General features: G+C 37.3%; 1 protein-coding gene across 6 annotated transcripts in view; it reads left to right on the top strand.

The window, feature by feature from the left end:
• Window positions 1-27,357, top strand: part of TRIP12 (thyroid hormone receptor interactor 12) — an 81,017-nt gene that overhangs the window by 40,448 nt on the left and 13,212 nt on the right. For 3 of the 6 annotated variants that reach the window (XM_069792186.1, XM_069792182.1, XM_069792187.1), the window contains 28 exons: window positions 4,998-5,103; window positions 6,363-6,499; window positions 7,435-7,518; window positions 8,896-8,991; window positions 9,957-10,105; window positions 10,429-10,464; window positions 10,552-10,647; window positions 11,074-11,166; window positions 11,302-11,463; window positions 13,079-13,147; window positions 13,252-13,417; window positions 14,128-14,245; window positions 14,383-14,539; window positions 14,857-15,010; window positions 15,547-15,775; window positions 16,523-16,641; window positions 17,277-17,484; window positions 18,605-18,705; window positions 18,832-19,006; window positions 19,413-19,554; window positions 20,507-20,698; window positions 21,397-21,548; window positions 23,380-23,552; window positions 23,991-24,064; window positions 24,171-24,370; window positions 25,105-25,232; window positions 25,516-25,667; window positions 26,133-26,275. In XM_069792186.1, the coding sequence (XP_069648287.1) occupies window positions 4,998-5,103; window positions 6,363-6,499; window positions 7,435-7,518; window positions 8,896-8,991; window positions 9,957-10,105; window positions 10,429-10,464; window positions 10,552-10,647; window positions 11,074-11,166; window positions 11,302-11,463; window positions 13,079-13,147; window positions 13,252-13,417; window positions 14,128-14,245; window positions 14,383-14,539; window positions 14,857-15,010; window positions 15,547-15,775; window positions 16,523-16,641; window positions 17,277-17,484; window positions 18,605-18,705; window positions 18,832-19,006; window positions 19,413-19,554; window positions 20,507-20,698; window positions 21,397-21,548; window positions 23,380-23,552; window positions 23,991-24,064; window positions 24,171-24,370; window positions 25,105-25,232; window positions 25,516-25,667; window positions 26,133-26,275 (3,811 nt within the window). The remainder of the gene's footprint in view (window positions 1-4,997; window positions 5,104-6,362; window positions 6,500-7,434; window positions 7,519-8,895; window positions 8,992-9,956; window positions 10,106-10,428; window positions 10,465-10,551; window positions 10,648-11,073; window positions 11,167-11,301; window positions 11,464-13,078; window positions 13,148-13,251; window positions 13,418-14,127; window positions 14,246-14,382; window positions 14,540-14,856; window positions 15,011-15,546; window positions 15,776-16,522; window positions 16,642-17,276; window positions 17,485-18,604; window positions 18,706-18,831; window positions 19,007-19,412; window positions 19,555-20,506; window positions 20,699-21,396; window positions 21,549-23,379; window positions 23,553-23,990; window positions 24,065-24,170; window positions 24,371-25,104; window positions 25,233-25,515; window positions 25,668-26,132; window positions 26,276-27,357) is intronic. The other 3 variants (XM_069792188.1, XM_069792183.1, XM_069792185.1) reach the window with 2 other exon arrangements.

The raw sequence follows: 27,357 nt of genomic DNA, 5'->3' as shown, positions 1-27,357 counted from the left end.
TTATTCTGGCTAACATACAGTCAGTCATTTCTAAGCAAATGCAATGCTGTTCATTTCCAAGTATTGCCATTCAGGAAATAGAAGAAGGATTATTAGTAGTTGTGATCTTTGAAGGAAAAACTAGAAGAGATGAGCTGGCTTACTCTACTGAAGAGAAGAATGAGGAGAGACAGGGTTGCAATTTTTGCAGAAGCTTTTCACATATTGGAGGGGAATATCCTGAGGTTTCTTGTCCAGTCCTCACTGGATAATTAATAAGTGTTAAATGCAGCCAAGGTGACTTTCAGAGTCTTCGGTGACATAGCAGACTGTGTAACTGAGCAGTGATGTCACTGAATAACATCTATAGAATTTGTTGGAAGAATAAAAACAGGCTAGACAACAAGTTTCTTGTTTTGCTCTCTTGATTTGACTATGTTCACATCCCTTTCAAACCCTATATTTTGTAGGAGCTTTTTCAATGTTGTGAATTGGGTCATCTCACTGATTATGTAACAATATAAAAACAAGCTTAATTATGTCTCCATTATTAGGGAAATCTCTACTGTGTTTTGTGTAGTGTCTTGTGGCCATTAAGTAGGAAGAAGCTGGCAATCATGGCTGGGACAGTGCTGAGAGCAGGGTAACTTAGGGTAGCTGTCTCTGACTGAGAAGCCTCTACCTAATAGTTTAAGATTTGCGGGGCTGGAGAGATTATTGGGATACACTGAAAAGCCACATGAAGGTGAACACAGGGCATGAATGGTGTATAACTCTTGGCTTCAAGGGATTTGGCAGAGGTGAGGGAGAAAAGAGTCTGAAAATAGCTCTGAATTAGTTTATTTGGGATTGTGGATGACAGTGCTGTCTGCATGATGGTTGTTAGAGCCTTAGAGTTGTGGATTTAGGATTGAGGAAATAAGATGACTAGCTTTGAAATACTTGGTTTAATTGTGGTGATGGGCAGTGTGGAGCTATAATCAAGAGCTGGGGATGTGGTTTGGTGCTGAGGGAGGGGAATAGTGGAGTATTAGAATCACAGGAGGTCATCTTGCTGTCCCCTGCCACAGCTATTTTCACCCTATCTTTATTGTGTGAGGAGGAGAGCAGCCCAGCACAGGAGCCAACCTGAAGTCTAAACTTCTAGTGCTAACAAGTAAATCTTTACTGATAATCTTTCTGAACTGCAAATAAAAGGCTTTCCAGGTTATGCACTGTGAAAGTTTGACTAACTTTGTTTTGGCCTGGGTAATACACTCAGACTTAAAATAAGTGAATGCAGTATAGCTGCATACAGAACTTGTTTCTTTCAAGCAACAAAAAAAGCCTTAAAAAAAAAAATGCTGTCCAGTAAACACACTTAAATGTGAAGGTGTTCTTAAGATTTTTTTTTGTTTGTTTGTTTGTTTGATTTCTGTTAGTCTGTGCTGTTTCAGGTTTAGCCTGTTTCCTTCTGAGTCATTAACATGAGTGTTTGGCATGCAAATAGGATGATGTCAGGGCATAAGCAATATATCTGTTTGCCATAAGGAAACCTATGCCTCTGCTTTTAATTCTGAAGTTTACATCTGAAGTTTTTGCAGTCGCTGAATATGAACTGCCTAAACCCAATTTTCATTTGGTTTATTGAAAGTCCATCTCTGTTCACAACTCTTACTAGCTGTTTGAAACAGATCTCTTGATGATAGCTCTGTGTATTACAGAAATGGTTTGATGTTCATCTCCAGAAGCTGTTTATTCAGCACTAATTCCCCTGAAAGGCCTTTCTGTCTTTCTGTGGCAGTGTGACTGGTGCTTTCCTTCATCAGGCAGTCACAGGGCATCCGTGATCCCATCTCTGCTGGTTGTGCCTTATTTACCAGTGAAGGTTTGGGACTGTTAGCCTCCTGCAGATCCTATAGATACAGGACTAACTTTCACGAGGCCACACTGGCAATGTGTTAAGGGGGAGATCAAATTTTGACAACAATGCAAGTGAAAGGAAGAAGGTTTGGTTCTATGCTGAAGAAATTAGCAATCCTGAGTTTATGGTGTTGGGAAGACTCAAAAGGATTTGCCAAAGATGCGGGTGGTAAAATTGACATAAGAAGCCTTCTTAAACCACAAACTTCAAGGGCAGAGAGTGGCATTGAACAGCAGGAAGGGAATGAGCTCTGAGAAGTCTTAACTTCCTTTTTAGCCTTTGAAACTAATAGAGGGAGGTGGAAGCTCATATGTGCCCTGTTAGATACATCAGAGGTAGGGAAGTAAAGACTTGGGGAAAGAGAAACATGCAAAAAGATCTGACAAGTAGAACATTCTTCCTGAGCAGCAGGAGAAAATGAGCTCAACTCTTCTGGGTGCTCAGGCTGTGATGTATTCTGCAGCTCATCCACCAAGCAATAACTGGGTAACTCTTTAAATTTTCTAAAACCCTCTTACTGAGGTAATTCAGTTTAAAGAGATGGCTCAGCTATTTAATGCCTCTTACAGAAAAGGACAAGCCGTTTCACAGCTTCATTGCCCTACTGTTTCATGGTGTCTGTGCTCATCTGACCTGTGTTAAGCAAACTCAGCTGACCAAACTGGCAGAATACCAATAGAGCAAGAAAGTGTATCAGGTGTGCACTTTGTGCATCTTGGGATTTGTTTAGGGACAATAAGACATGAATGAGTGTACCATACTGTTAAACAACAGTAAGCTGTTAAGCTATCTCTGCTGTTTTGTGAAACGTTTGCCCTTAGCAGAAATCCTATTTTGATACAAGTTAAGTCAATCTTACTTCACTTACAGTGGATGTGTGGTGTGTCATTGATAGCCTATTACTAAGCTGATAGGAAGTTACTTAATATTTAGGTCTGACTACTTGAAAAAAAGTACCCATACATTTGAAGTAGTAAGTGACATGCTGACATAAAGAATTAAAAAGTTTTTGTATATTTTTTTCAGTGAACTCTACTGCAACAGGGTGATGTACTTTTGCTTTACATTTAGAGAAATAAGTTAATCTCACTTAGAATTTCACCATACTGTTACAGGTACCAAGTAGCCTACTCTTCCATATGTGCAGTATGAACTCAAGAGTCGTAAACACGTTTTATCTGTGGAATAATACAGTGCTATACCTAGTGCCAGTTAAAGCATGCATTTTCTATTGTAAAATATAACCACCTATGAAGGGAGTTTTGTTGTGTCTGTGCACTTCTAGTACTTTAGAGGCTTAGATAGCTATGGCCTGGGATCCTGCTACAAGTGTTTCAAACTGTTTTTGTCTGTATCTCTACTTCATAACACATTCCTATTCCCCCCTGCCCTCTGAGTGTCTTACTGTATGTAAATAGGGTTGGAGTCGTGTATTTCTGTTGTAGCAACTTCAGCTTAAATTTTTGGTTTGAAAGCATACATGGTAAAAATGCCACTGCTTTTTTTGAATATTTGAAAAAGTTATATATTTTGTTCTATACGTACAGACCATCTGAAAATTCAAGTGGCTGGCCTGCTTCAGTTTAGTTCTTGGTGGCTGTTAAATACAGAACCTTGTTGTTATCTTAAGGTTGCCAAATTTTTTGAGATAGTAAGCCAGGTGTGTGGTAAACACATGGATATCAGGTTAACCTTCATCTGCATGGAACTTAACTGCACACATCATTGTGTTCCTGGGTCAAATATAGTACAGTGTTTGAAAGGACAGACTATTGACCAAGTCAATAATAGCTTTTCAAATCACTTTCCCTTTTCCTTTAAATATCCAGTCAGAAGCTGCATAGATATCATTTAATCCCTCAGTACCACAACTCAGCATTCCTGGAATGTTTTAGGATTAAGGAAATAAACAGGAGCCAGTTTGATAGGTACTGTGCTCAAAACCATTGCACATTTAAATACGTTTTATTTCTGCTTTGTTGCCAGAAGAGGGAGCAGTGATCTGTCTCATCTTTTCAAAATTATTTACATCTGTTCTAGTAATAGTGTGTCCAAATTGAATGTTATGGGATTCTCTTTTATTTCTTGTAGAGGTGGGGGGGGACTTGAAATGTAAAGCTGGGCCTGATAAAGATTTTTAATTTTTGACACCTTAATTATCAGCCTGCTGGTTTGGAAGCTGTTGGGGGGTATTTCAGCCTGATAGTAAGCTTGCTCATCATCTGAGAATGTTGTATGGCATGGGGTTTTTTTGTGTGTTTAAGATTTACCTGGTTCTGTGGTGGGATTTGTCAGAACAATGGCTTCATAATGTAAAGTAAATTAATATCAGTTGGGTCAATTTTCAACAGTACAAATAGTTCCAAATTAAAAACTTGGGAACTCCTTCTGTAAAGCTGTGAAGATATGCTTGGTTATCTGCCTCAAGGAAGACCTTATGACAGTGATAGGGGTTGAAGGGATGTAGTTTAAATAAGAACACAAATATTACATATGACAGATCTCAACACTGTCAGTACTTGACTCCTGGAGGCGAGCATGGTTTTCATTTAAGGCAGTTATTCTTAAGCCATACTAATGTGAATGAAACTGATTAAAAATTGTGATTCAGCTAGTGAAGAAGATTAAGTTTATGCTGCACAGATTTACTCAGAGGTGGCGGAAAAGACGTGCAACCACCACTGTCCTCCACCCCAATGTTATTTCTTTTTCTTTTTTTATCTAAAGCTAAAGCATCTCTTTTTAAGTGTTTTGAACATCAACATGTAAAAATAATAAATGTGTATCCCATAATGTGGTATCTGTTTACCATGAGAGACTTACAAGCTCTTGTACAACTGTAGTGTTTAGGGTAGGAAGAGGTGTTTAGGTAACTACTTGGAGTTTAGTATTACTTGCCTCAAAATAATGAGTAAAAGTAAATATCTGAACCTTCCTTTTACTGGTGTAGCAGTTCAGTGTAAGGTGACTGAAAGCTGATGTTGGCTTATTGTGGTTCGTATGTAGAGGCTGTTATTCTACACAGAAGTTTCCTGTATACAGAAGTTTCATTTCTTTGCAGAACTGCTGTGTATTTAAAGACTGATTTACTCTCAATTCTTTACGTATTACATAGGTCTAAGAAAATCTACAAAGAAACGCAGTGAATCGCCACCTGCTGAGCTCCCCAGTTTGCGGCGGAGCACACGGCAAAAGACCACGGGCTCCTGTGCTAGCACCAGGTAAAAATTAAGATAATGAAACATGATTACTGCAGTGGGTTGATATCACTGGCATTTTCATGCATGAAAACCAGCCTTGTCTATCTCTTACTTTGCTATTGTAGAAGTACCTGTAGCTTTTCAGGCCTGCTGAGTTACCACCAGTGTCATGGATAGTGCTTAGAATTTGTCACCATCAGACCTTCAATAAGCCTATCAGCTGTGGGGCTTCAGGGAAAGAAACACCCAAAGCTAATGTCACAGACTTAAGCAATCCTTTCCTTAGGGAGGTGCTGTTTAAAAAGATACTAAAGACAGAGAGTGCTAAAGTGCTGTCCATCATGAATAATGAAATAGATTGCTATTTTGAAAAATAAAAGACTTCATGGTACCAGACAGGAGTCTGTTTTAGTAGTGTACATGGTTAAGCTGACTCAGCTTGTCAGCAGCTGCATCTGAACAACACTACAAATGTCTAAGTACTTAATATTCTTTCTGATGTGGGGGAAAATTAGTCCTGAATTAATAATTTTAAACAGCTGGTAGATTAAATGGGAGGGGAGACTAAATGTGTCCTGTGATGAAGAAAATTTTTGTAGTTGTGTATATTCTGAAGCTACACTTATGAAGCTTAACAAGCTTTATTTTTTTCTTCTTATGCCAAAACTGCATTTATTAGTTCCAGCACAATTTCTTTTCCCTCTTCCCTGCCATAAAAAAAAGCTTCTGAAGTCTGATTCTGTTGTCAAGTGTGCATTTGAATTTGACTGTTTACTTTGTAGGCATATATATTTGTAGTAGTGATGACAATGTTTAAAAAAGCAAATTTTAAAAAGGCTTGTGCCTTCAAACTTGTTATGGCACTGAAAACCAAGCTGAACATCAGAGTTCTCTGTGCTTTTAGTAGTTCAGAACTTCCTGTAAAGATAGTTATTCTGTCATAAGACTTCTTGAATGTGTACGTGGTTTGTAACTAACAGTCACTTTATTCTTGCTCATTTTGACTATTATATTTTAGCAGACTGCTTTGTCTTGAAGGGTATAATGTAAGGACCTAGCTATAATGCATTAGTATAAACAAATCACTGCTGTGGTATGGTGCAAGGAGGGTAAAGAAGAGTTGGATAATTTCATAAAGACTGATTCTTATGTGAATCTGTTAGTTTCTGCAACTTTGTGATAGTGATCTACATAAATGTTATGTGGTTTAGAGTATCTCACATTAATAAATCTCTTGTCTTAGTTTGTAAGGTCTGAAACTTTGTGTTTTGAATCTTTAGTCGGCGAGGCTCTGGCCTGGGCAAAAGAGGAGCAGCTGAAGCTCGTCGACAGGAGAAGATGGCTGATCCTGACAACAACCAGGATGGAGTTAACTCTTCAGCTGCACGTACAGATGAGGCTCCCCAGGGAGCTGCAGGTAAGAAATTCCAGCTGAAGCATTTTTAGTATAGTTCCTGATATAAACTTCTTTGCATTTAAAAATAATTAAATAGATTAAGTTTGGGGAGAAATTACTTAAGCTGGTACAGCTGGTAAATAATTCTGGAAGATTTTTGAGAGGGACCTTTACTTTTGAACTGACCTCTTGCTTATCTGGTACATACTATGTCCAATTAAGTAGACTTCAGTTTTTAGGCATCTACCTTTTTTTTTTTTTGAATATAAGTTCAGCTGATGCTACATAAATTACTGTACTGATAACTGAAGAGACATCAAACTGTTCAGAATACAGAAGGCATGCATTTACCTGTAAAAGCTCTTTTGTAACTACTCATAAATATTCTACAAGCTTTCTGTTGAAATTGCAAGCATGTCTGTACTGGAGAAATCTGTAACCAAGATAAATATTCTTACTTGCACAGTCCTATTAAATGGTACTTAATTTTATCATCTGGTCCTAATCAGTAGTGACTTCAAATGAGCTTTCCAGTGATTATGCTGGATTGTAGAAAATCTCCAGTGTTGCTCACCTAAAATTAGCTACATCAGTACAAAAAATCAAAATTAATGGAAACAAAGTGCAGCATAACACTCAATTAAGAAAAGCATAAATTTACTAAGGATGTAGGTAAATCTGTCTGAAAGGTAATTTGCTGATCTAGCTGTATTCCTCCCCATGCCCCCTCCCCCCATTATCTTTTGTTGATACAACCTCTCTCTTGAGCTTTTGGAAAGTATTAGACCTGTAGGCTGGTCTATTGAAAATGACAATTGTCCAGAAGTATGATGGTGGCAATGTTAAATGCAGAGCACTCTTCTGATGGTGGACACTTTCCTTGATGGTGGATTGATATGAATTTTGTAGCTTTAAAGGCACTGTAACTTGCATTAACCTCTATTTTATTTCTTTAGCTTCTAGTTCTGTTGCTGGGGCTGTAGGTATGACAACCTCTGGAGAAAGCGAGTCAGATGATTCTGAGATGGGAAGACTACAAGGTATAAAAGTTGTTATTAATTTACCATTCATTTTTTGTTTGCAGCCTATAAATAGCCATACCTACCCAAATTCTGTGTTATATGTAGTGGGAAGGCTGTATTTTGTTTCTCTGACTGTGAACATTTTGCTTTGCTTACAGTAATTCCGAAGTATGGAGTTACAAGCCTTAATTCAGTAATGATGCAAGAACTTGGAAATAATGTCTGGAGTGGGTGGCATAGTGTCCTTACTCATTTACATGGGGTATAATACACTGCTATTGATGATTTTTCAGGAGGAGGTGAGGGGAGAGAATTGACAACTCAGTCTTCTTAAGTGTGTAAGCTCAAATATGAGAACAAGTCTTTGGAAGAATGTTTTCAGTTGACAGGCCAGGTTAGGCCTACTGTTACTCTGCCTGCTTCTGGATAACATTTTTTTGTGCTTGTCATTGATGGCCACGTTGCTGTAAGCTTTGATGACCAGACAAAATCTAAATGTTCTTAAAATGCTTGCTTTTGTGCTTGGGCTAAAGGATTCAGCTTTCTCAAAACCTGAGAGTACAGACAGGTATCAACTCAGTTTGCATGTCCTGCAACTGTTTTAATGATTTTGCCACTACATTGCAAGGAGTTCTGAGATCATGATCTTACTTCCAAATTACACGTTTTGGTTAATCTGGATATTTAATGTTGAAATGAGTGCTGTGTCACTACCAGTTGTTTATAGTCCTTAGTAAGCATAGGTATGCATTAGGAATATTGAGCTAAATTGGTTTTTACTATTAATTTATATTGTATTGATCAGCAGTAGTCATGGTTGCTACAATAAAAATCAGAAACACCCACTTAGTCTAGCTTAAGTAACGCTACTGAAAAAGTTTTTAAAAACAAAATCAAATAAACCCCTAATATCTAGCAGAGTTCTTCCCTCTCCTCATCACCAAATAAAGCTTTGAACTTTTTTCAGTGTCATTTTTTTAGATTAATAGTGCCATTCGGTTCCTGAAAATGTGAAGATAAGCTTAACCTGTTTTATGTAGTTTGAGTTCAGATTTGAAACTACAGTCTGGTGTATCTGCTAGTCTAGATCTAGACTTACAACAATTTATTAGACCAGATTTCTTCTGTGAAATATATAACTCTGGAAACTCAGTGGGTGACTTCTTAAAGGGCCTTAATGCTCTGATGCATATAAAAACGAGTTATTTGTTCCCTGAAGGTCATCTTTTTGGTGTTTTTTAGAAATCAAGGTAGCTGCAGTCATCTAATCCTAACTCCTCTTAAAGCATCAAAATTCTAGTATTCTTAAATTACAGCATCATGGAATTTAAGCTTTTTAAAAAAAATTATGTGTAGAAGCTTTGACAATGGCTGTTATCCTCTGTTTGCTTTTAGCTCTATTAGAGGCTAGGGGTCTTCCTCCTCACCTGTTTGGCCCTCTTGGTCCTCGGATGTCGCAGCTCTTCCACAGGACAATTGGAAGTGGAGCTAGTAAGCAAAGTTTGTCTAATTTGACTTAATTCTTTCCACTTCCAGACTAGTAGAATTCAGTCACTAGTAAATTCTGATACTTGTATTAGCTTCATAGTTTAATACAATATTTTACAAACCTCCAACATGTATGTCATGATAGTACTAGACCACTGGTCAACAATATTAATTTGCTTGTCTTCCTATAAGGAAGAGAAATTTGCTTTGGCCGTATTTCTTTTCTTTTATTTTTTGGGGGGGGGGGGGCATCTTAATGTTCCCTTCTAGGTGGGGAAGGGAGGGTTCTTGCCTTTTCACCCCTTCCTTATCTTTTTCTTTTGCATGATGGGCTGCTTAACAAAAGACCTCTTCAACCCCCTTGGGTTTTTTGGTAGCTTTTAGCTTTAAAACTATTAGTAGATGTCCGTTCTAAGGTATGTTGTTTATACTGTCAAAAGTGTCTTAGGTTTCAGTCAGAAAGCATTTCTTTCAGACAGTGTGTCAGTGAGAACATGGGTCCTTAGACTTGTTCCACCATGTCTGCATTATGCAGCTGGATAAGATGCATATCTTCTAGTCTAACTCTGGCTTCTGTTACACTGTCTGCCAAGAAAAGGATGGGGTCTCATGGATACTCCATGTGCTTTATTATCCAGGGGGTGTGTTGATAAGTCTGTTGCTTTATAAAGGTGGAGTGGTGTGGGTTCTGGTACCTGCTGTAGGTTGGCAAGATGGCTATGGTGAGCAGTGTGGTGGATTCCCTGTGCTGACCAGTCTGCACTAGAAAGACAGCCAGAAGTGATATTTTTGCCTCCCTTTCCTATCCCCACCTTTCTATGACAGGGGAAGGAAGTGAAACTACAAGTACAGAGGAAAACAAACTATCTCTGGTCTTCTACTCTGGCAGAAGTATAGCATTAACAGTTCCCTTGAACACTCATGTTTTCTAATATCTTCTTTCCTAATCTTTTTTTCTGGATATCTAGGTTCTAAAGCCCAACAACTTTTACAAGGTCTCCAAGCCACTGATGAAAGTCAGCAACTACAGGCAGTGATTGAGATGTGCCAGCTGCTGGTCATGGGAAATGAAGAAACTTTAGGAGGATTTCCAGTCAAGAGTGTTGTACCAGCTTTGGTAAAGATTAAATCTCATATTTCTCTTGGAGGATATAATATTTCACTCTCTCTTGCTTAAATTAAATATTCTTTATTTATATTTTATATTATATGTATGTGTGCATATGTGTATCTGTTTCTCCTTGTTTGCTTTTGAGTTTTGCTAAATTTTGATAGTCCTATTAATTCTTTAATATCTCAAGAACAGGTAGTGGCTCTTTTGAAACTCTTAGCAACTTTCCAAGTCCTGAGTCAAAAGCTATGATACTGATTTGAGCCCCTTTTTTATGTTGTTACCCAGATGCTTTTTACTAAACTAACAATACTTTTTTTAAAATACAGATAACACTGTTGCAGATGGAGCACAACTTTGACATTGTAAGTGATTTGAAATGTTTTAGAAATTCTTTGAGATACAAAAATGTATCATCTGAACTTAAAACCAAATCTCTGTATATTTAATAGATGAACCATGCATGTCGGGCCTTAACATATATGATGGAAGCACTTCCGAGATCATCAGCTGTAGTGGTAGATGCAATTCCTGTCTTCTTGGAAAAGGTAAAACGAAATCAAAACAGTGTTAAACTAATCTGAGGGGATTTTATCTTTTGTTTTAACTTTAGGATATATCATTAAGATAATGTTTTCTTTTCATAGCTTACAAGATAATGCATAATGCAAGAGAAGCTTTTAAAAACAGGTTTACTCTTTGTTCACACCCTTACTGAAAAGCACTATCTGATTCACTGGGAACTTCTTGTCTGATTGATATTGCAAAGATACTGTGTAGTTTCACAGACTGATTAACTCTTGAAGTAGCTATATAGCTGATCTAGCCTTAAATTGGCTAGCTTGATTACAGCTAGCAGTGCAGCTGCATTAGCATATGTGTCTTAGTACTGGCTAACTGTCCAGGTGTTAATGAAGATTATTTTTACAAACTGGTTTAGAAATTGATTTACCAGCTTTCTTGTTTTCTTGTAGTTGCAAGTTATTCAGTGCATTGATGTGGCAGAGCAGGCGCTTACAGCCCTGGAGATGTTATCACGCAGGCATAGTAAAGCCATTCTGCAGGCAGTAAGTAAAAAAGAAAGCACTTCTACCTCTACCAGTTCTACATATCGGTGATCTTCTGTGAAGATGAAATAAGAAAACAAGTTTCTGTGATTTTAGCAGTACTGAGAGTGGAAATGTTTGTTTATTTTATTATAGGGTGGGTTGGCAGACTGTTTGCTGTATCTGGAATTCTTCAGTATAAATGCACAGAGGAATGCACTAGCTATTGCTGCCAACTGCTGCCAGAGTATAACACCTGATGAGTTTCACTTTGTGGCAGACTCTTTGCCACTGCTTACACAAAGGTTAACCCATCAGGTAAGAAGCTATTATAAAACGATAAGTTCTAATTTTGACCTGAAAGTAGTATAAAGTTGCCTCCAGATGTCTAGTTCTTTACTGTGTATTACTTGCCTTTTGCAATGTGATAATTGCCTTAAAGCTCTATACTGTCAAGTTGTGATATTCTAACGTGCATATGGACCTTTTGGTTTTTTGTAAACGTGCTGTAAGGGTTCATGACACTCCTATTAATTTTGTAAAATGAGATAAATGAGATACTTTAACTCAGAGCATGAGTAATAGTGGCTTTGTAGTCCTTGTTGCCCATTAGTAAGAGGAAATCCGGTAACATTATTTTCTTTTATCTTAACAAATGGGTTGCAAGGTTCCCTCCCACTTCAAACTTGGAAAAGCTTCAGTTTCAATTTTTGTGGGTTTTTTTTCTGATTTGACTTTTTGGGAGGGCTTAGGGCTCTTTAAAAAGGAAGTTCCTACTCTTGCACAATAGTTTGAAGTGATGAATCCTAAATCATGGGGCTCCCAAGATCTGCCTATCCTGCAATGCTGCTATGCTCATAAATGAGCACTCAAAATGACTATTGCACCAAAAGAGATTTGGACATACTGCTTGGTTGGCAGATCCCTGTTAAAGAGGTGAAAAAGGAGAGATTATTCTGTTCCTTAACAAATGCAACTAAATGGAAGCTTCCGGGTAACGTTTTTGTGCATTGTTGTGCTATTCTTAATTCTGCCAACATCATCTTGCTGAGACACTACCTGAATCTTTGAGGCAGTTTCGCAGAAGTCAAATGGCAGCTTTAGATGGTGCTCTGGAAACAGGAAACCCCATTCTCAGCAGTAGTAGGGACAAGTACTAACTCCTGCTCTGTGAAGAGAAGCTACAGCCCACAAAAGTAAGATTTCAAGAAATGTTGAAGTGGAATTTTTCTGGGGAAAAAAAAAAATCTTGAGTTAGCTCTTAACAGAATAGTTGAGGTTGGAAGGGACTTTACAAGCAGGGGCTTAGTACTAGATAACTAAGTGGTTTTTTTGTTTGTTTTAAATATCTCAAGGGATGGAGACTTAAGCTCTCCGGGCAACCTCTTCCAGTGTTCAACCACTCTTCCAGTACAAGTGTTTTATTATGTTCAGATGAACTTTTTTGAGTGTTTCAATGAACTTTTAACTAGAGCTATCTTTAGAGCAATCTTTACTATTTTGGTGTCTTTGGATTTGCTGTCTTGGCTGTACTGCATGATACAAAAATCAGGCTTCATGTAGTCTGTAGAACAGTAGCCTTCACTCCTGCTTATTATCTATATCTCTGTTGCTTTGGTGTTGTAGCTCTCTTCCCTTTCATTTCCTCCTTGTAGAATCCAAAAAGGATATTGTCGATCTATTTATTCATCTCTTAAGGTATTTTATGTTGCAAGTGTGAGGTGTTTCCCAGGGAGCATGCAGGAGCACAGCCATCTCAGAAGGTCAGCTTGGACTGTATCAATAAATTCAAAATTCAGAGCTGTAATATTCTGTAAAATGTGATTCAGCTGGCCTTTTTGGAGAAATTTTATGAATGCCTCAAAATGACAGGATAACCTAATGCAAGTTAAAATACTTTAATTCAAACAAATACTTTATTTTTTTATAATAGGACAAAAAGTCTGTTGAAAGCACTTGTCTCTGTTTTGCACGGCTAGTGGACAACTTCCAGCATGAGGAGGTAAGGGAGAGGATTTTTATTTCCTGCTTCCCTCTCTGTTTCTTCTAAGGGCTTACCTTTCAAAGTCAGACTAACATTTTCAATTTTACTGTTCCCTCCTGAAGAACTTGCTCCAGCAGGTTGCTTCCAAGGACTTGTTAACAAATATCCAGCAACTCTTGGTAGTGACGCCTCCTATCCTGAGCTCAGGAATGTTCATCATGGTGGTGCGCATGTTTTCCTTAATGTGCTCCAATTGCCCTACACTTGCAGTTCAACTTATGAAGCAAAGTAAGTTCTTACTCTTTCATATTCTGGGGGACCTAATTAAGTTAATGCCTACAGTCTGTGTGGAACTCTGTGCACTTGATTATACAAATACTGTGTTCTTTCTATTTTTCGCTCTTAATATGATTCCCCTGGGATACAGAATTTAGTTAATGTTGTTGAAAGTTTCTTTTCTTCCTGAGGGGTTTTTCTCCCCTTTCCTGTCTCCAGCTGTTGTCACTGGAATGCTCGCCTAATTTTGAGTCTGTATTAGCTGCACAAGGTACAAGTTAGTCTCATTCCAACACATGTTGAATAATTATTTTTGTAATCTTTATCAGGTGGAGGAAATATGTGATTTAAGGCCTTTTTCTAAGGGAAAACATTAAGAAAAGTAACTGTTGTGTAGCTGTCTTAGTTCTCACTCGTTTTCTTCTTTGCATCTTGTAAATTTTGACTTGTCACTTCCACTGCCCTGTATGTTCCCCTGTTTTCTTCTGTGCCCTGTATTATTGAGAGATATTTCCCCCCCGAGATGTCCTGAAAAAAACCCCAAAACCCCACAAACCTCAGACCTGAGAACAAACACATTTCTTAAAATGTTCAGAGATGGCTGTTGTCTTACTGTCTACTCTGTTTGCTTTGGGCAGCAGCTATCTCTTCTGCATGGTGTCCAACACCAAATGGAATCCATATTTTGATATAGGCAATCTCATTAATAATAATTTGTATAGATATTGCAGAAACGCTTCACTTCCTCCTTTGCGGAGCCTCAAATGGGAGTTGTCAAGAACAAATTGACCTTGTTCCACGAAGTCCTCAAGAACTTTATGAGCTTACTTCTCTTATCTGGTAAGTTATGCAGTCCTAGCTTTTGGGTCTGGTTGGTATGTTGAAGTTCTTAACTTCTCAAAAATGAAGGCAGTTTTCAGCTTAGATGGACTTCATTGTATACTTCTAGTAAAATACTGTTTTAATGTTCTTTACAGTGAACTGATGCCTTGCCTGCCAAAAGAGGGAATCTTTGCTGTTGATACTATGCTGAAGAAAGGAAATGCGCAAAATACAGATGGTGCAATATGGCAATGGCGAGATGACAGGGGTCTCTGGCATCCCTATAACAGGATTGATAGTCGAATAATAGAGGTAGCAATTCCGCGTGCTTGTGTGGTGATGTTTTCTAAATACCTGTGGGGTTGTATAGGGGACTGAGTCCTTTCTTGTACAGCTTTGAAAATATCAGCCTTATTCTTCCTGAGTAAGCAACACATGAGTTTCCTCAAACCTCCTGCCGTAATATTGTGCTGTTTTGGTATTCAGTAATGGGTGAACGGCTTAATCATTGTTTGTATTATATTTCTGTCGGTCGTTGTTTTTCCTACTGTGTTGCCCCTCTCTTCACCTTTCATATAGATTCTTATTTGTTAGGGATTTCCTAACTTTAACTTCTTCCTTGTTTTTAGGCAGCTCATCAGGTTGGTGAGGATGAGATAAGCCTGTCTACACTTGGGCGTGTCTATACTATTGATTTTAACTCTATGCAGCAAATAAATGAGGATACTGGAACAGCACGTGCCATTCAGCGAAAACCAAACCCTTTAGCCAATACAAACACTAGTAAGTACAGCCTAGGAGACACCTGGTGTCTCTATGACTAATTTATGCTGGGTTATGCAACAGTCTGCTACTTAGCTAATGTATTTCTTATGGTTTCTGTGAAACACCAGACTACTCTGATTTACGTGAATGAAGACAACTTTACAACAAAACTCAAACTATTGAAATGTATTCTTTTTAACGTGTAAACTTTTCCTGGGAACTGAAAATGCATTACTTTGGGGGGGAACTGAGGGTGTTCCTGACCTGGGACTTTCTGAAACAGTTTTGTTCATACAGCTCTTTTATTTAACGAAGACTGTGTGAGGCCTTATTACTACCGTACAGAAATAAATAAGAAAAATAAAGAAAAAAGATTTGACTCCTTGAAAGAGGAGGATTTGTACCTATGCTCTTGCCATCAGTTTGACTTCTGGTTCTTTAATTATATCTTTTCAATTCAAGAGCTAAACTAATTCAGCTTTAACAAAAGAAAGTGATCATCAGAGCAGAGGTACAAAGAACTCTGTAGTGATTTGGTGCACAATTTCTCACAGGTGGACATTCAGAATTGAAGAAGGATGATGCTCGAGCACAACTAATGAAAGAGGATCCAGAACTGGCAAAATCCTTTATCAAAACATTGTTTGGTGTTCTTTATGAGGTATATAGTTCTTCAGCTGGACCTGCTGTTAGACACAAGTGCCTTAGAGCAATTCTTAGGATAATCTATTTTGCTGATGCTGAACTTCTGAAGGATGTGCTGAAAAACCATGCTGTTTCAAGGTGGGTTCATTAACTGTTGTGAATGAAACTAATTTTGAGCTTACAACTCAAACTTGTGATTACTACTTTGAATCGTCTTTTTTAGGGGAAAAATTATACTTTTAAGTTATTATTTATTTATTTTCCAAAAGTTGAGGCTGCCAGCTCTTCAGGAATTTCTTGCATCTTAAATTTTGCAGTAGGTGCCAACTCTTAAGTGTTCTTATTAGAAACTTCGATTACCTATATGGCTGTGTGTGCTAGTAATGTCTAATATTAACGTTTACTGTTTTCCTGATTTCTAAAACTTGCCTATAAGTTTTTCTGAAGGCAAGAAAAATTACTTTTGAGGTAATACGATGTGAACCATAACAGACTCTCATGGCATTCAACTGGCAAGTTCTGTTCATGAAACCTCTCAGACATGTTATACCATAAAGTTAGGGATCTAGATAAAAGGATGCAATTAGAAAATAAACTGACTGGTTTATCAAAGGCAGTACCAAGTTCCACAGCACTATGTTCTTTAAAGGAAGAAAACTCTTTTCTTTTATGCCACATGTTAAAACTTGGTAAAAGTGATTTAGGTGGGAAGAGGACTTTATCAGTCCTTTTATTTATAGCTTTTACGAAAGCACAATGAAATTTGTTTGCTTTCAGGCTCTAATAGTATATGTGCAACATGAACTGGCTTGACTTTTTTTTTAAAAAAAAAAAAAGGCAAAAAATGAAAAGGCGAACCTAATTCTAATAAATTATCTGTTTTAGTCATATTGCCTCCATGCTGTCAAGTCAAGACCTTAAGATAGTAGTTGGAGCCCTGCAGATGGCAGAGATTTTAATGCAAAAGTTACCTGATATTTTTAGTGTTTACTTCAGAAGAGAAGGTAAATATTGCTTGTTTTTTTTTTTTCTTTTCACTTCCTTATTTAGTTTTTTAAAGCATGTGTGTGTGGAGAATCCATGTCCTTTACCCCCTGCTTCATCCCCCTCAAGCTGTAAAAAGTTAATATTGTTCTTGAATAATAAAGGCAAATCCATACAATATATCTTCATATGACTAGGGTGGAGCTGACCAAGACTCTGGAGGAGACAAGCTTGTTTCTTCTGAATCTGGAACAAGTTTGTACAGGCTTACTACAGATGCTAGTGAACTTAAATTCTGGCTGAAGATGGCTTGCTGAAATTACATGGGTAGTCTTATCAGACAAAACTAACAAATCTTTGGCAGGAAGTTGTAATCCACTGGGGATTTGGGGGTTTCTTTAGCTACAGTTTGTGCTGCTGTTGTTATTATTATTTTTTTAACTGTGTAGATTAACTTTTTGAAGAGAAAGGATTGAACTGCTTTTAAAACTAACTTAGCATTGATGGGTGGGGTGAGCCAGTGCTGCCATAATCAAAACAGAGTTTCATGTAACAGCCTTCAATCTTTTCAAACATGTTTGTCCCTGCCACCCCCCACAAAAAACCCTCCACAACCAAACCAACCCACCAAGCAAAGATTTCTTCTTTTGCAAAGGGGTGATGCACCAAGTGAAAAATTTAGCAGAGTCGGAGGCTTTGCTAACAAGCCCACCAAAAGTATGCACTAATGGATCAGGAACGCTGGGTACCACTACAACAATAAGTACTGGAACAGCCACTGCTGCCAGTAATGCAGCTGCAGATTTGGGCTCTCCCAGTTTACAACACAGCCGGGAGGATTCTTTGGATCTGAGCCCACAGGGGTAAGTGTGCGTGTTGCTGTGAAAAAACAATCTGTTGAGGTTTTGGGGTTTTTTTGGTGGTGGTGATTTTGTTGCTGTGGTTTTGGTTTGGGTTTTTTGTTTTGGGTTTGGTTTTTTTTTATGTCTTGACTGACGTGGGCTGCTACAGTATCATCTGCATTTTGCTGTGGTACTTTCCTGGAAGGAAATAAAATGGAGTGGTGTTGAAGCTATCAATGGTAGTTTTGATTCATTATGTATGAAATGTTTGGGGGGGCCTGGAGGAAAGACTAGTGACCTGATAGTTACAATGTAACGGTATGAAACAATCTGCTGTTTAGTGAGAGGCTGGAGAATGCCAAGATCAACAGCTGTACTCTCATGTAACTCTTGAGAACAGAGTGATTCTTTCAGAGAAATGATAGCTGTGGTGCATGGTTCCTTTCTGCTGGAGACTGGAGGAAGAAAAATCCTTAAGTTATTTTGTTGGAATGCAACCATTTGAACACTTGTAGAATTAAAATCTCTTGTAGGAATAAACTATTTCAGTGTTACACAGTTTGCCTTTGTTTTAAAGGTGAAATGTTTGTCTTAATATATTGGCATAATAAGGAAACCTCACTTTAAACCAGAATTGAAATACGTGAACTTGGGAAGTGTGGGGGTTGGTGAGTAGTAACTACATAAATTGTTGAAAAAGTGGTTTTTTGGGCTTTAATAGGGGAGGCAGGTCAAATTTCTAGTGTCTTTTGCTGTTTATTCAGTAGAGATTTATGGATTATTTTTTTCTTTTTAATTTTATTCAAATTAATAACCAGATGGTTACACAAATAAAAAAAATGAAAATTATGAGAACCTTTTAGTGGCACTTCTGGCCATATTTGGCTGCCCATAGTAGAAAGGTGACAGCAAGCAAAACCCCTTCTTTCTGGATGGAGTAGTCACTTTGTCCTTCCAATTAAAAGAGAGTTGAGGCCCATTCTCCCAGAGCTCATTCTTCCCTTGTGCCCTCCTTGTTATGGGATGGAACTCTTGCTCAATTCTTGAGGAAATAGCTGGCAGATGCATCTTAAACTGAGAGATGGGTATGTATATGAATATGGTAGATGGAAACATGTTACTTTATTTTAAATTTGGACAGACGACTGAGTGATGTTCTAAAGAGAAAAAGACTGCCAAAACGAGGGCCAAGGAGGCCAAAATACTCTCCTCCAAGAGATGATGACAAAGTAGACAATCAAGGTAAATAATTCTTAAAACGTGATACTCTGTCTCCTTTTAAGTTTAAAAGTAAGCTTATAAGCTGTCAGAAGTGCTAGCTGTAATAAATTTTATTGATTCTCTTAATTTTGTCTGTGCCTCCTCCAGCTAAAAGCCCTACAACTACTCAATCTCCTAAATCTTCTTTCTTGGCAAGTTTAAATCCTAAAACATGGGGAAGATTAAGCACACAGTCCAACAGTAACAATATTGAACCAGCACGAACAGCAGGAGTAAGTGGTCTTGCAAGGGCTGCTTCCAAGGATACCATTTCCAATAACAGGTACACACACAAAAAGTCAAAGTACTTGTAATATGGTGTTGACTTTGAAGCGTAGCTACTTTCTTATGATAAGCCATCAGGTGATTAAGTATGACCTATCAAAGAAGTTTGAGCTTAACCACTGTTAAAATAACTCTGGAAGAAGAATCAAGAAATTAAGGTAGAGAAAATAACCTCTTAATAATTTAAAGTAGTATGGTGCGGAAAAATTGGATAATTGGGAAAAATGGTGCAAGATGTAATTTGTAGAGAATAGACCTGTACTGTGTTGGAGTAAGAGGGAAGGGTTTTTGGCTGTGATTGCTATTAAACATGGGGAAAATGATACTCTGGCTGTGTTTACTTGTCATAATGGAGTATGCAAATGCTAAGTGTGGCTGAATGCCTTTTATGTGCTTCTTTACAGAGAAAAAATTAAGGGCTGGATTAAGGAGCAAGCCCATAAATTTGTAGAACGTTATTTTAGTTCTGAAAACATGGATGGAAGCAATCCTGCACTAAATGTATTACAGAGACTTTGCACTGCAACTGAACAACTCAACCTCCAGGTTAGAAATGGCAGGCTTGCTTGGAGTGGGATTGGGAATGGAAGCAGTAGAAGTATTTAGGAGGAAGCTAAATGGAAGCTGACCATTTCAGATAGTATGGCAAATATTTTAAGCATAGTTTTTGTGATCTTAAATGATGATACAGTGTTTCTTAACTTGCAATGGTTTGTTTGGGATTTGTTTTAGAATTGGTATATAAGCTCTGATGTATATCACTGATGATAAATGACGAGTATTAACAAGTGTATTCTTGATTCCTAGCAATGTGTCACTTACCATTTTATTTCAAATTTAAAAATTTTACAGTTAAGTGTTAGGGATTGACTTCATACCTAAAGAACACCACAGTTTGTAGTAAGAACTTTGGGGGTGAGGGGAGGATAAAAGGACAGTAGCATTTTGTTGAAAGGATAGAATAAATACAGATTGGGCCAGATCTGCTAGAATCTCAAGAACTTGAGCCTTGCTTCTGAAACAGTTGTGATCCTTGATAGATGGTCTAAACCTGTAACTTCTAAAGTAGCTGAACAGCTGAGTTATGTTCTGTGCTTTGATTTTAAGCAATCATTAAAATACGAAACTTTCGTTCTTCCTCTCTCCCACACAGATATCATGTGAAATATATACCAATCTGAGGGATTTCTTAATTTTTATTTTAAAAAAAAAACATTTGGTTGAAGCTTATCTTTACATTGCATAAGACAGAAATGGGGCCTTGCATTTCTCTTAAAATGGGGAAAATGTAGATGTTGCCTGTAATGTCTCCTCCTGAACAGAGAAATTGCTTATCCTCACATTATTTGTCCTATCATTGCATGTATTGAGTTACTATACACTCCAGACTTTTCCTTTTTTCTCTCCCTTTAGAGCTGTTCCATGCAGTAGGAGGAAAACCAGTATTTCTTAAGCCCTTAATACCTGGGTAGTAAAATACTACCTTCATATTTTTCAGGTGGATGGTGGAACAGAGTGCCTTGTAGAAATCCGTAGCATTGTCTCGGAGTCTGACGTCTCCTCATTTGAAATCCAGCATAGTGGGTTTGTTAAACAACTGCTGCTTTATTTGACATCTAAAAGTGAGAAAGATGCTGTAAGCAGGGATATCAGATTGAAAAGATTTCTTCATGTATTTTTTTCTTCTCCAGTAAGTTTTCTTGTTTATTCTTTTGTCATTCTTAGTTGTCTTTCTCTCAAATTGTACTTACCTGACCATCCGAGAGGTTCAGCAATGAGCTTGACTTAAACATGGAGTATGGAAAGAATGTTTTGTTCATGGCTAAGCTGTATAACACTACAACTTCCACGTGGTTCGGTGTCTTTACAGGTCATGAACTTTTTAGAATACCCTGTAATTACAGAAAATTCCACTCAAGAGTGGAAAAAAATTCCCAAACGGCCAATTGTCTGAGTCTTGAACAACTTAAAAGTTGTTCCTGACTTTTAAGAAGTTGATATGGAAAGACTTTGGATAGTAATCTTATCACTTGCTCTATTTAGTCCTAAATACTGCAAGAAACTAGATTGTCCTGTTTTTAAAGGAAGAAATTTAAAGTGGAAGAGAGGAAAGTAGGTAACTACTGCTTCCGTGAAGTTTATTGCTCATGGTTAAGAGTGAATGCTTAAAATCTGTAGGGCTCTTTGGTTGAAACCAGGAGAGAAGAGTGCATTCTTTGAAACAGGTCTTTCATGAACTTATGTGTCATCGTATCATCCTGATACTGCTAGTTTAAGTGAGAGCAGTGGTTCACTTCCTTTTTTGTTTTCCTTAAACAACTTGTGGTATAAATTGTTTTAAGATGGATTAATTCAAGCACATAACTAAAAGACTGGATTATATTTCAGCTTCCTGGAGAAGAACCCCTTGGAAGATTAGAGCCATTAGAAAATGCACCTTTGTTGGCATTAGTCCATAAAATGAACAATTGCCTCAGTCAGATGGAACAGTTTCCTGTCAAAGTACATGACTTCCCTAGTGGAAATGGAACAGGGAGCAGGTAAGGATTAATGCTCAGGTAACAGTTTTGTTGGAAGCTTTTGTTTTCCAAAACTTGTTTCAATGCTAAAAGTTCCAAGAGGTAATGGAAGCTTCTGACCCTATTAAAGACAAAAGCAGTTACACAGTTGGCTTTTTTTTAATTCAGTGGAAGATTGAATGTTTAACCAAATGCTTGCTTGCTATCTTGAAACTTCTCTCACTTAGATTGGGGGTGATGTGTAATTTTAAATGCAATCTCTAAATTTAAGCTTTAAAAACTCAAATGTCTTCCTTGTCCCCATGTAAAAAACACTGGAAAGAAATAATCTATTATTGCTGAGACACTGATATTTTGTAGTGAAGTAATTAAACTGGTGAGAGTTTGTATTACAGCGCTCAACTTTGTTATTCAGATAGGTTCTGTTCTCTAGGATTATAATTGAGTGATAACTGTTGGCTGTCAACATAGTTTAAAGTAACTGTAGACCTGCCTTGTGTCTTAAGATAGATTAAATTTGGAATCCAACTTGTTATTTGTGTGTTAAGTAACAAATGTGACTTACTGAAGACCTATATCTACAATCTCTTTTCTGTGCTTTAATACATCAACACTATTTTTCATCCAGTGTATAGCAGTTAGTAAGTCTATTTCATTATAAGTTGCATGTAAGTTTTGAAAGTACCTACTGGTGCTGGCTAAAACCTCAGTTTGATGATAGACATATTCTTATGACTATGTAGACATTAGGAGTGGAGGAGCATTGAAAATGAATTTTTGAAAACTGTTCTTTGAAGCTTGAAATGCCAAAAATCTTCTGTCTCTTGGGTAGTAAGATAGTGTGGATTTTTTGTATCACTAATTGTGACACAACATCTATTATAGTAGATGTATTGGAGCCTCACACTATAGCATTAACCTAACTTACATTAAAATTCAGTACCTGTTTTTGTGAAACTGTTAAAATCCATGGGAATGCATACAATACAGAGATTTCTAATACTTGAAGGAATTAATTGTCTTGATACTGGCTTTTGCAAACAGTATGTGCTCTGTAATCTTACAATGCTTCCTAATACGCACTATTTCTGTTAAAAGTGGTATAACTACAGAAGTTGTGAATCATAAAAGCAAAATTCTGCTATTCTTTTTGATAGCATATTAAACATGGGAAGCCAGACTACTGCAGCTTTGTTTGACTGCTAGTCTTACTGTGGATTATGTCAATGAGGATTTTGAGGCATTAAGATATGGTAGTCTTTCACTAGCACCTGGAAATAGAAGCAGTCCAAGATAAGAGGTTTGTGTATAAAAATGACTAGCTTGGGTATTAATAGTTTGGTGAGATGGAACATGTATATAAACTATACTTGGCAAGAAAAAGCAGAGGAGCTTTCAGGTTATCTCTTTAGGTCCTTACTAAAGAACATATGAATGGATATGGGTACTTGCATTACCCACCCTGGTTCTGATCCTTACTGCACTGCAGGTGAACACAGCTCTAAATTTCATGTGGCATCAGCTGACCACTGAACAACTTCAGACCTCAAAAATGGTCAGTATAGGCCATATTGTAATCAGTCGTCAGGCTGGACTTTCTCTTAATCCGTGTAGCTTCCACTGGACATCAGATTTTGTACAACTTGGATTCTGGTTGTTCTTGTAGAATAAAATTTTTAATATGTTTATCCAAATCTTAATAGCTTAGTTTTAGAGAAATAGGCTGAGAAATAATACTCTGAACAAGTGAGTTTGTAAATGCATGTACAAGTCTATTTTAATGCATTTTTTTAAATGCAATTATGGTTACTAGATTCTTTGTGTAGCAACTTTTTTCACAAATTATTTTGAGTTTTTCTCTTAACAGAGGATCCCAAGCTTTAAAATTCTTCAATACACATCAATTAAAATGCCAACTGCAAAGACATCCAGACTGTGCTAATGTGAAACAGTGGAAAGGTGGACCTGTGAAGATTGATCCTCTGGCTTTGGTACAAGCCATTGAAAGATACCTTGTAGTTCGAGGTATATATATTATACAGTCACATGTGTTTTGCTTCTTGGTATAGTCACTACTGTCAGCAGTGTAGAGTCTGTAAAAGCCAGTGAGGATTGTACTGAAGACAAATGGGAGGTACCTATAAATGTACCTTGTTCACAGTGGAGGAGACTGAAGCTGCAGAGAATCTTCCCTTTTCTGGGACAAACTTTTTCCTGTTGTAAACAGTTCAGTCTAAGTACTAACAGAAGTATAATCTAGTTGACTGTTAGATTGGCTGTAACTTGGCATTTTTGATGCCAGATGTTGATACTGAAACTTGTTCTAACGTGTCTGAACCTTACTTTAACTGATGTGTTTTGGAACTGTTTTGAACGGTGGAGTTCATAAAAGTCAGAATATGAAAGCTTTGCTACATTTCATGTGAAAACAAATGAGGACGTCTTTCTCCTCTCTTGCCTCAGGCTATGGAAGAGTTAGAGAAGATGATGAGGATAGTGATGATGATGGGTCAGATGAAGAAATAGATGAATCTTTGGTAAGCTTTTGCTCTGGGGGCAAGGGGAGGGAACAGTGTGGGAAGAGGCTTAAAGAAAAGCTAGCAACAAGTTTCCTAACGTCTGTGGCTTTTTTGTTTTGTTCAGGCTGCTCAATTCTTAAATTCAGGGAATGTGAGACACAGACTGCAATTTTACATTGGAGATCACTTGCTGCCATATAATATGACTGTGTATCAAGCAGTTAGGCAGTACAGTTTGCAAGCCGAAGAGGAGAGGGAGTCTACAGATGATGAGAGCAACCCATTAGGAAGAGCTGGGATTTGGACAAAAACACATACCATTTGGTAAGTTTGCTAGAGAAATCAGGGGACAACTTCCTCAGTTTCCTAGATGTATACACATAAAGAAAATTTGAATATAGCTGTCTTTTTTGGAGGTGGGGGGGAACAACTGAAGCTTTGAATTTCCTGATGTGATCGAGATACTTAAATCTTAGGAGGAGTTCATTGTTAGCTACTGACATCCTTTCTAACTCATGAGTGAACTTGAACAAGAAATGGGGAATCTTAAATGACACCTGATAGATGGAGGGAAATAATTCTTAGTGTTATGTAACTAACCACAAACAATAGAGAATGTGTCTGCAGTCTACAAGTAATGGTCAACTTCATACTGGTTTTCATAGTTGATTGCTGTACTGGTATATGTATTCTCTGGCCATACTTTGCAAGGAGTGGTATTGACCTACAATTGTGCCAAACATTTTAACATTCAGCAGTGTCTTTTTCTTTCTAATATTTAAATACGTTATTCAAAAGCAAAAAACCTACTTTGTTTTTTTGCCTATACCTTCTGCTTCTCTCCTTCCAGTTCATGGAGCTGGAGGGTCCCTGACTTTTTCTCCTCCATGACGTACTTTGCTACTCAGGGGCTAGCTTCAAAGGCTGGATCATGTCCAAATGCATTGTTCTTGTCTGTCTGTGTTTAACTGTCTTTTAAGTAACTAGCATTTTATAACTGCTTTTGTTTCCATGTAAGTTGTTATTTCACAAAAATGTTTTTAACTTTTACTTTCTAGGTACAAACCTGTGCGAGAGGATGAAGATGGTAATAAGGACTGTGTTGGTGGTAAAAGAGGAAGAGCACAAACTGCTCCCACAAAAACCTCCCCTAGAAATTCTAAAAAGCATGATGAATTGTGGCATGGTGAGTGTGTTACCTTGCTAGTATGTTAGGTTTGTGAAACTTCTTAAAGGATGGGGAAGAAAAGTGTTTAGAGACACCATAGTGTTTCTTTTAAAGCAAGCATAGTATAAGAAAAGTAAGTATATATTATGTGTATTAAAACTAAAGATGCTTACTGAATTATGTAACTAAACTGTTGTAGTAAAGTGAATGCCGTGACTAATACTACCTAGGCTCCTAATAATCTTGGGAGGGAAGACTTATAATTGATTTGTTTCGGTAACATACTCTTTTTTCCTGCTAGATGGTGTATGCCCTTCGGTATTAAATCCTCTAGAAGTTTACCTCATATCTACTCCACCTGAAAACATAACATTTGAAGATCCCTCATTAGATGTTATTCTTCTTTTGAGAGTTTTACATGCTATCAGTCGATACTGGTATTACTTGTATGATGTGAGTAGAGCACTTTTAAAATCATTTTCATACTTGATATAGGCAGCTCTGCCCCGAAACACCTTAATATAGCCTTCTTCCCCTGTCTGCTGCCCCTGCCCCCCCCAAGACAGAATAAAGCAAATACTATCATTTCCCCCTATCTATTTCTCTAACTTCTGGTAAGATGAAGGCTATAAATTCTTATAGTCAATCATATTTCCTTTAACACACTATAAACACATTTGCTGTGCTTTTTCTTTCCTTAAGTTCAAAGAACAACATCATTCCTGAAAAGAAAATGAGTAGTAAAAATCTACTCAGTCTTTTTTTCATGGCTTAAACTCTGTATGACCAAAGTGCCAATGGAAGTTTTTTTTTTTTCTTGTGATAAGCAAATTAGAAGCATAAAAAAACCTCTTCACAAAAGCTTGGTATTCCTTCTAGCATTTCTTTAACTAGAAGTACATTGTTTTTTTAACACAGAATGCAATCTGCAAGGAGATAATTCCAACCTCAGAGTTTATCAACAGTAAACTGACAGCAAAAGCAAACAGGCAGCTCCAGGATCCTTTGGTAATTATGACAGGAAACATACCAACTTGGCTGACAGAACTTGGAAAAACATGGTATGAATGACTTACTGTATATATAGTATTTCTAATTTAAGTTCAGTAGGCCTTTTGGCTGGGCAGCCCAGGTGCATCATATGTTACAAGGCTTTTGAAAGTGCTAGGGGACAGTAGAATGTATTCACAGAAGTTTTGCTAAGACACTTAGATGAATGTTTACACCTATATTGCATAGTTTAAACCAAATATGGAGGGATAAACTAGCTGCAAAGTTCAGACCACTTCTTACAGGAGTTTGAGTCATTCCAAGTTTTCTTATTGAAATAGTAGTACTTGAATATTCAGATCTTTTTTCTCCTGTTAAACTGTTTAATGGCATTTTTGTCATACCACTACATTTATCTTAGCATATTCAATATAGTACAAAGAAAAAATATAATTACTGAAAAATATTATAAATAATTTTAATAAAGCTATATTCATAGTACTTTGTAGTATGTTGATACACAGTGTAAGCTTTAAAACTCTTGTACTTGAAACAGTGAGAAAACAGAGTTGACGTTTTGGGTTTTTCAAGCACGTTAATTAAAGAAGCATTGGTGACAATTGACTGGAAATACGTACTCTAGAGAAACTACTTGGTTTTTCATTTTTAAAATAAGGTCTCTAAATTTCTTCATAAACATTCTAGATAACAAATGAGTATGAATGCATATTATACAAACATCTGTAGCTGTATTTTTTCTGTAAAACTGCCTTTTCACTTAAATGTCAGTGGAGGACTACAGTGTTAATGTGCACATGCCTTCAAGAATAGTAGAACTTATAAATTCAAATAAGTTTCTCTGGTAGTCTTTCATGGACTAGTTGAAGTGCTTTTTGAAAATGGTGGAAGGTAGAATGCTGGTGCTGCTGCGTAGGCAGGTTCTACCCCCCCTCCCCCAACCCCCCCTACCATGGGAGGTTGAGCCACCTTGTTAAAATCTTTGATCTAAGTTAGATTTACTAATTGTAAACCAGGTGTGCACAAGTAAAATAGTATTTATTTTCTGATATAAACTTTGCATAGCCAAGGCATTCAAGTATTTTGAGTTATTTTTCTGGAAGAGTTAAAATTTTCTGGCATTTTTTATGGTTCC

This window comes from Haliaeetus albicilla, chromosome 9 (genome assembly GCF_947461875.1).
Source record: "Haliaeetus albicilla chromosome 9, bHalAlb1.1, whole genome shotgun sequence".
NCBI lineage: Eukaryota > Metazoa > Chordata > Aves > Accipitriformes > Accipitridae > Haliaeetus > Haliaeetus albicilla.
This window is presented reverse-complemented; position numbering and strand designations above follow the sequence as displayed.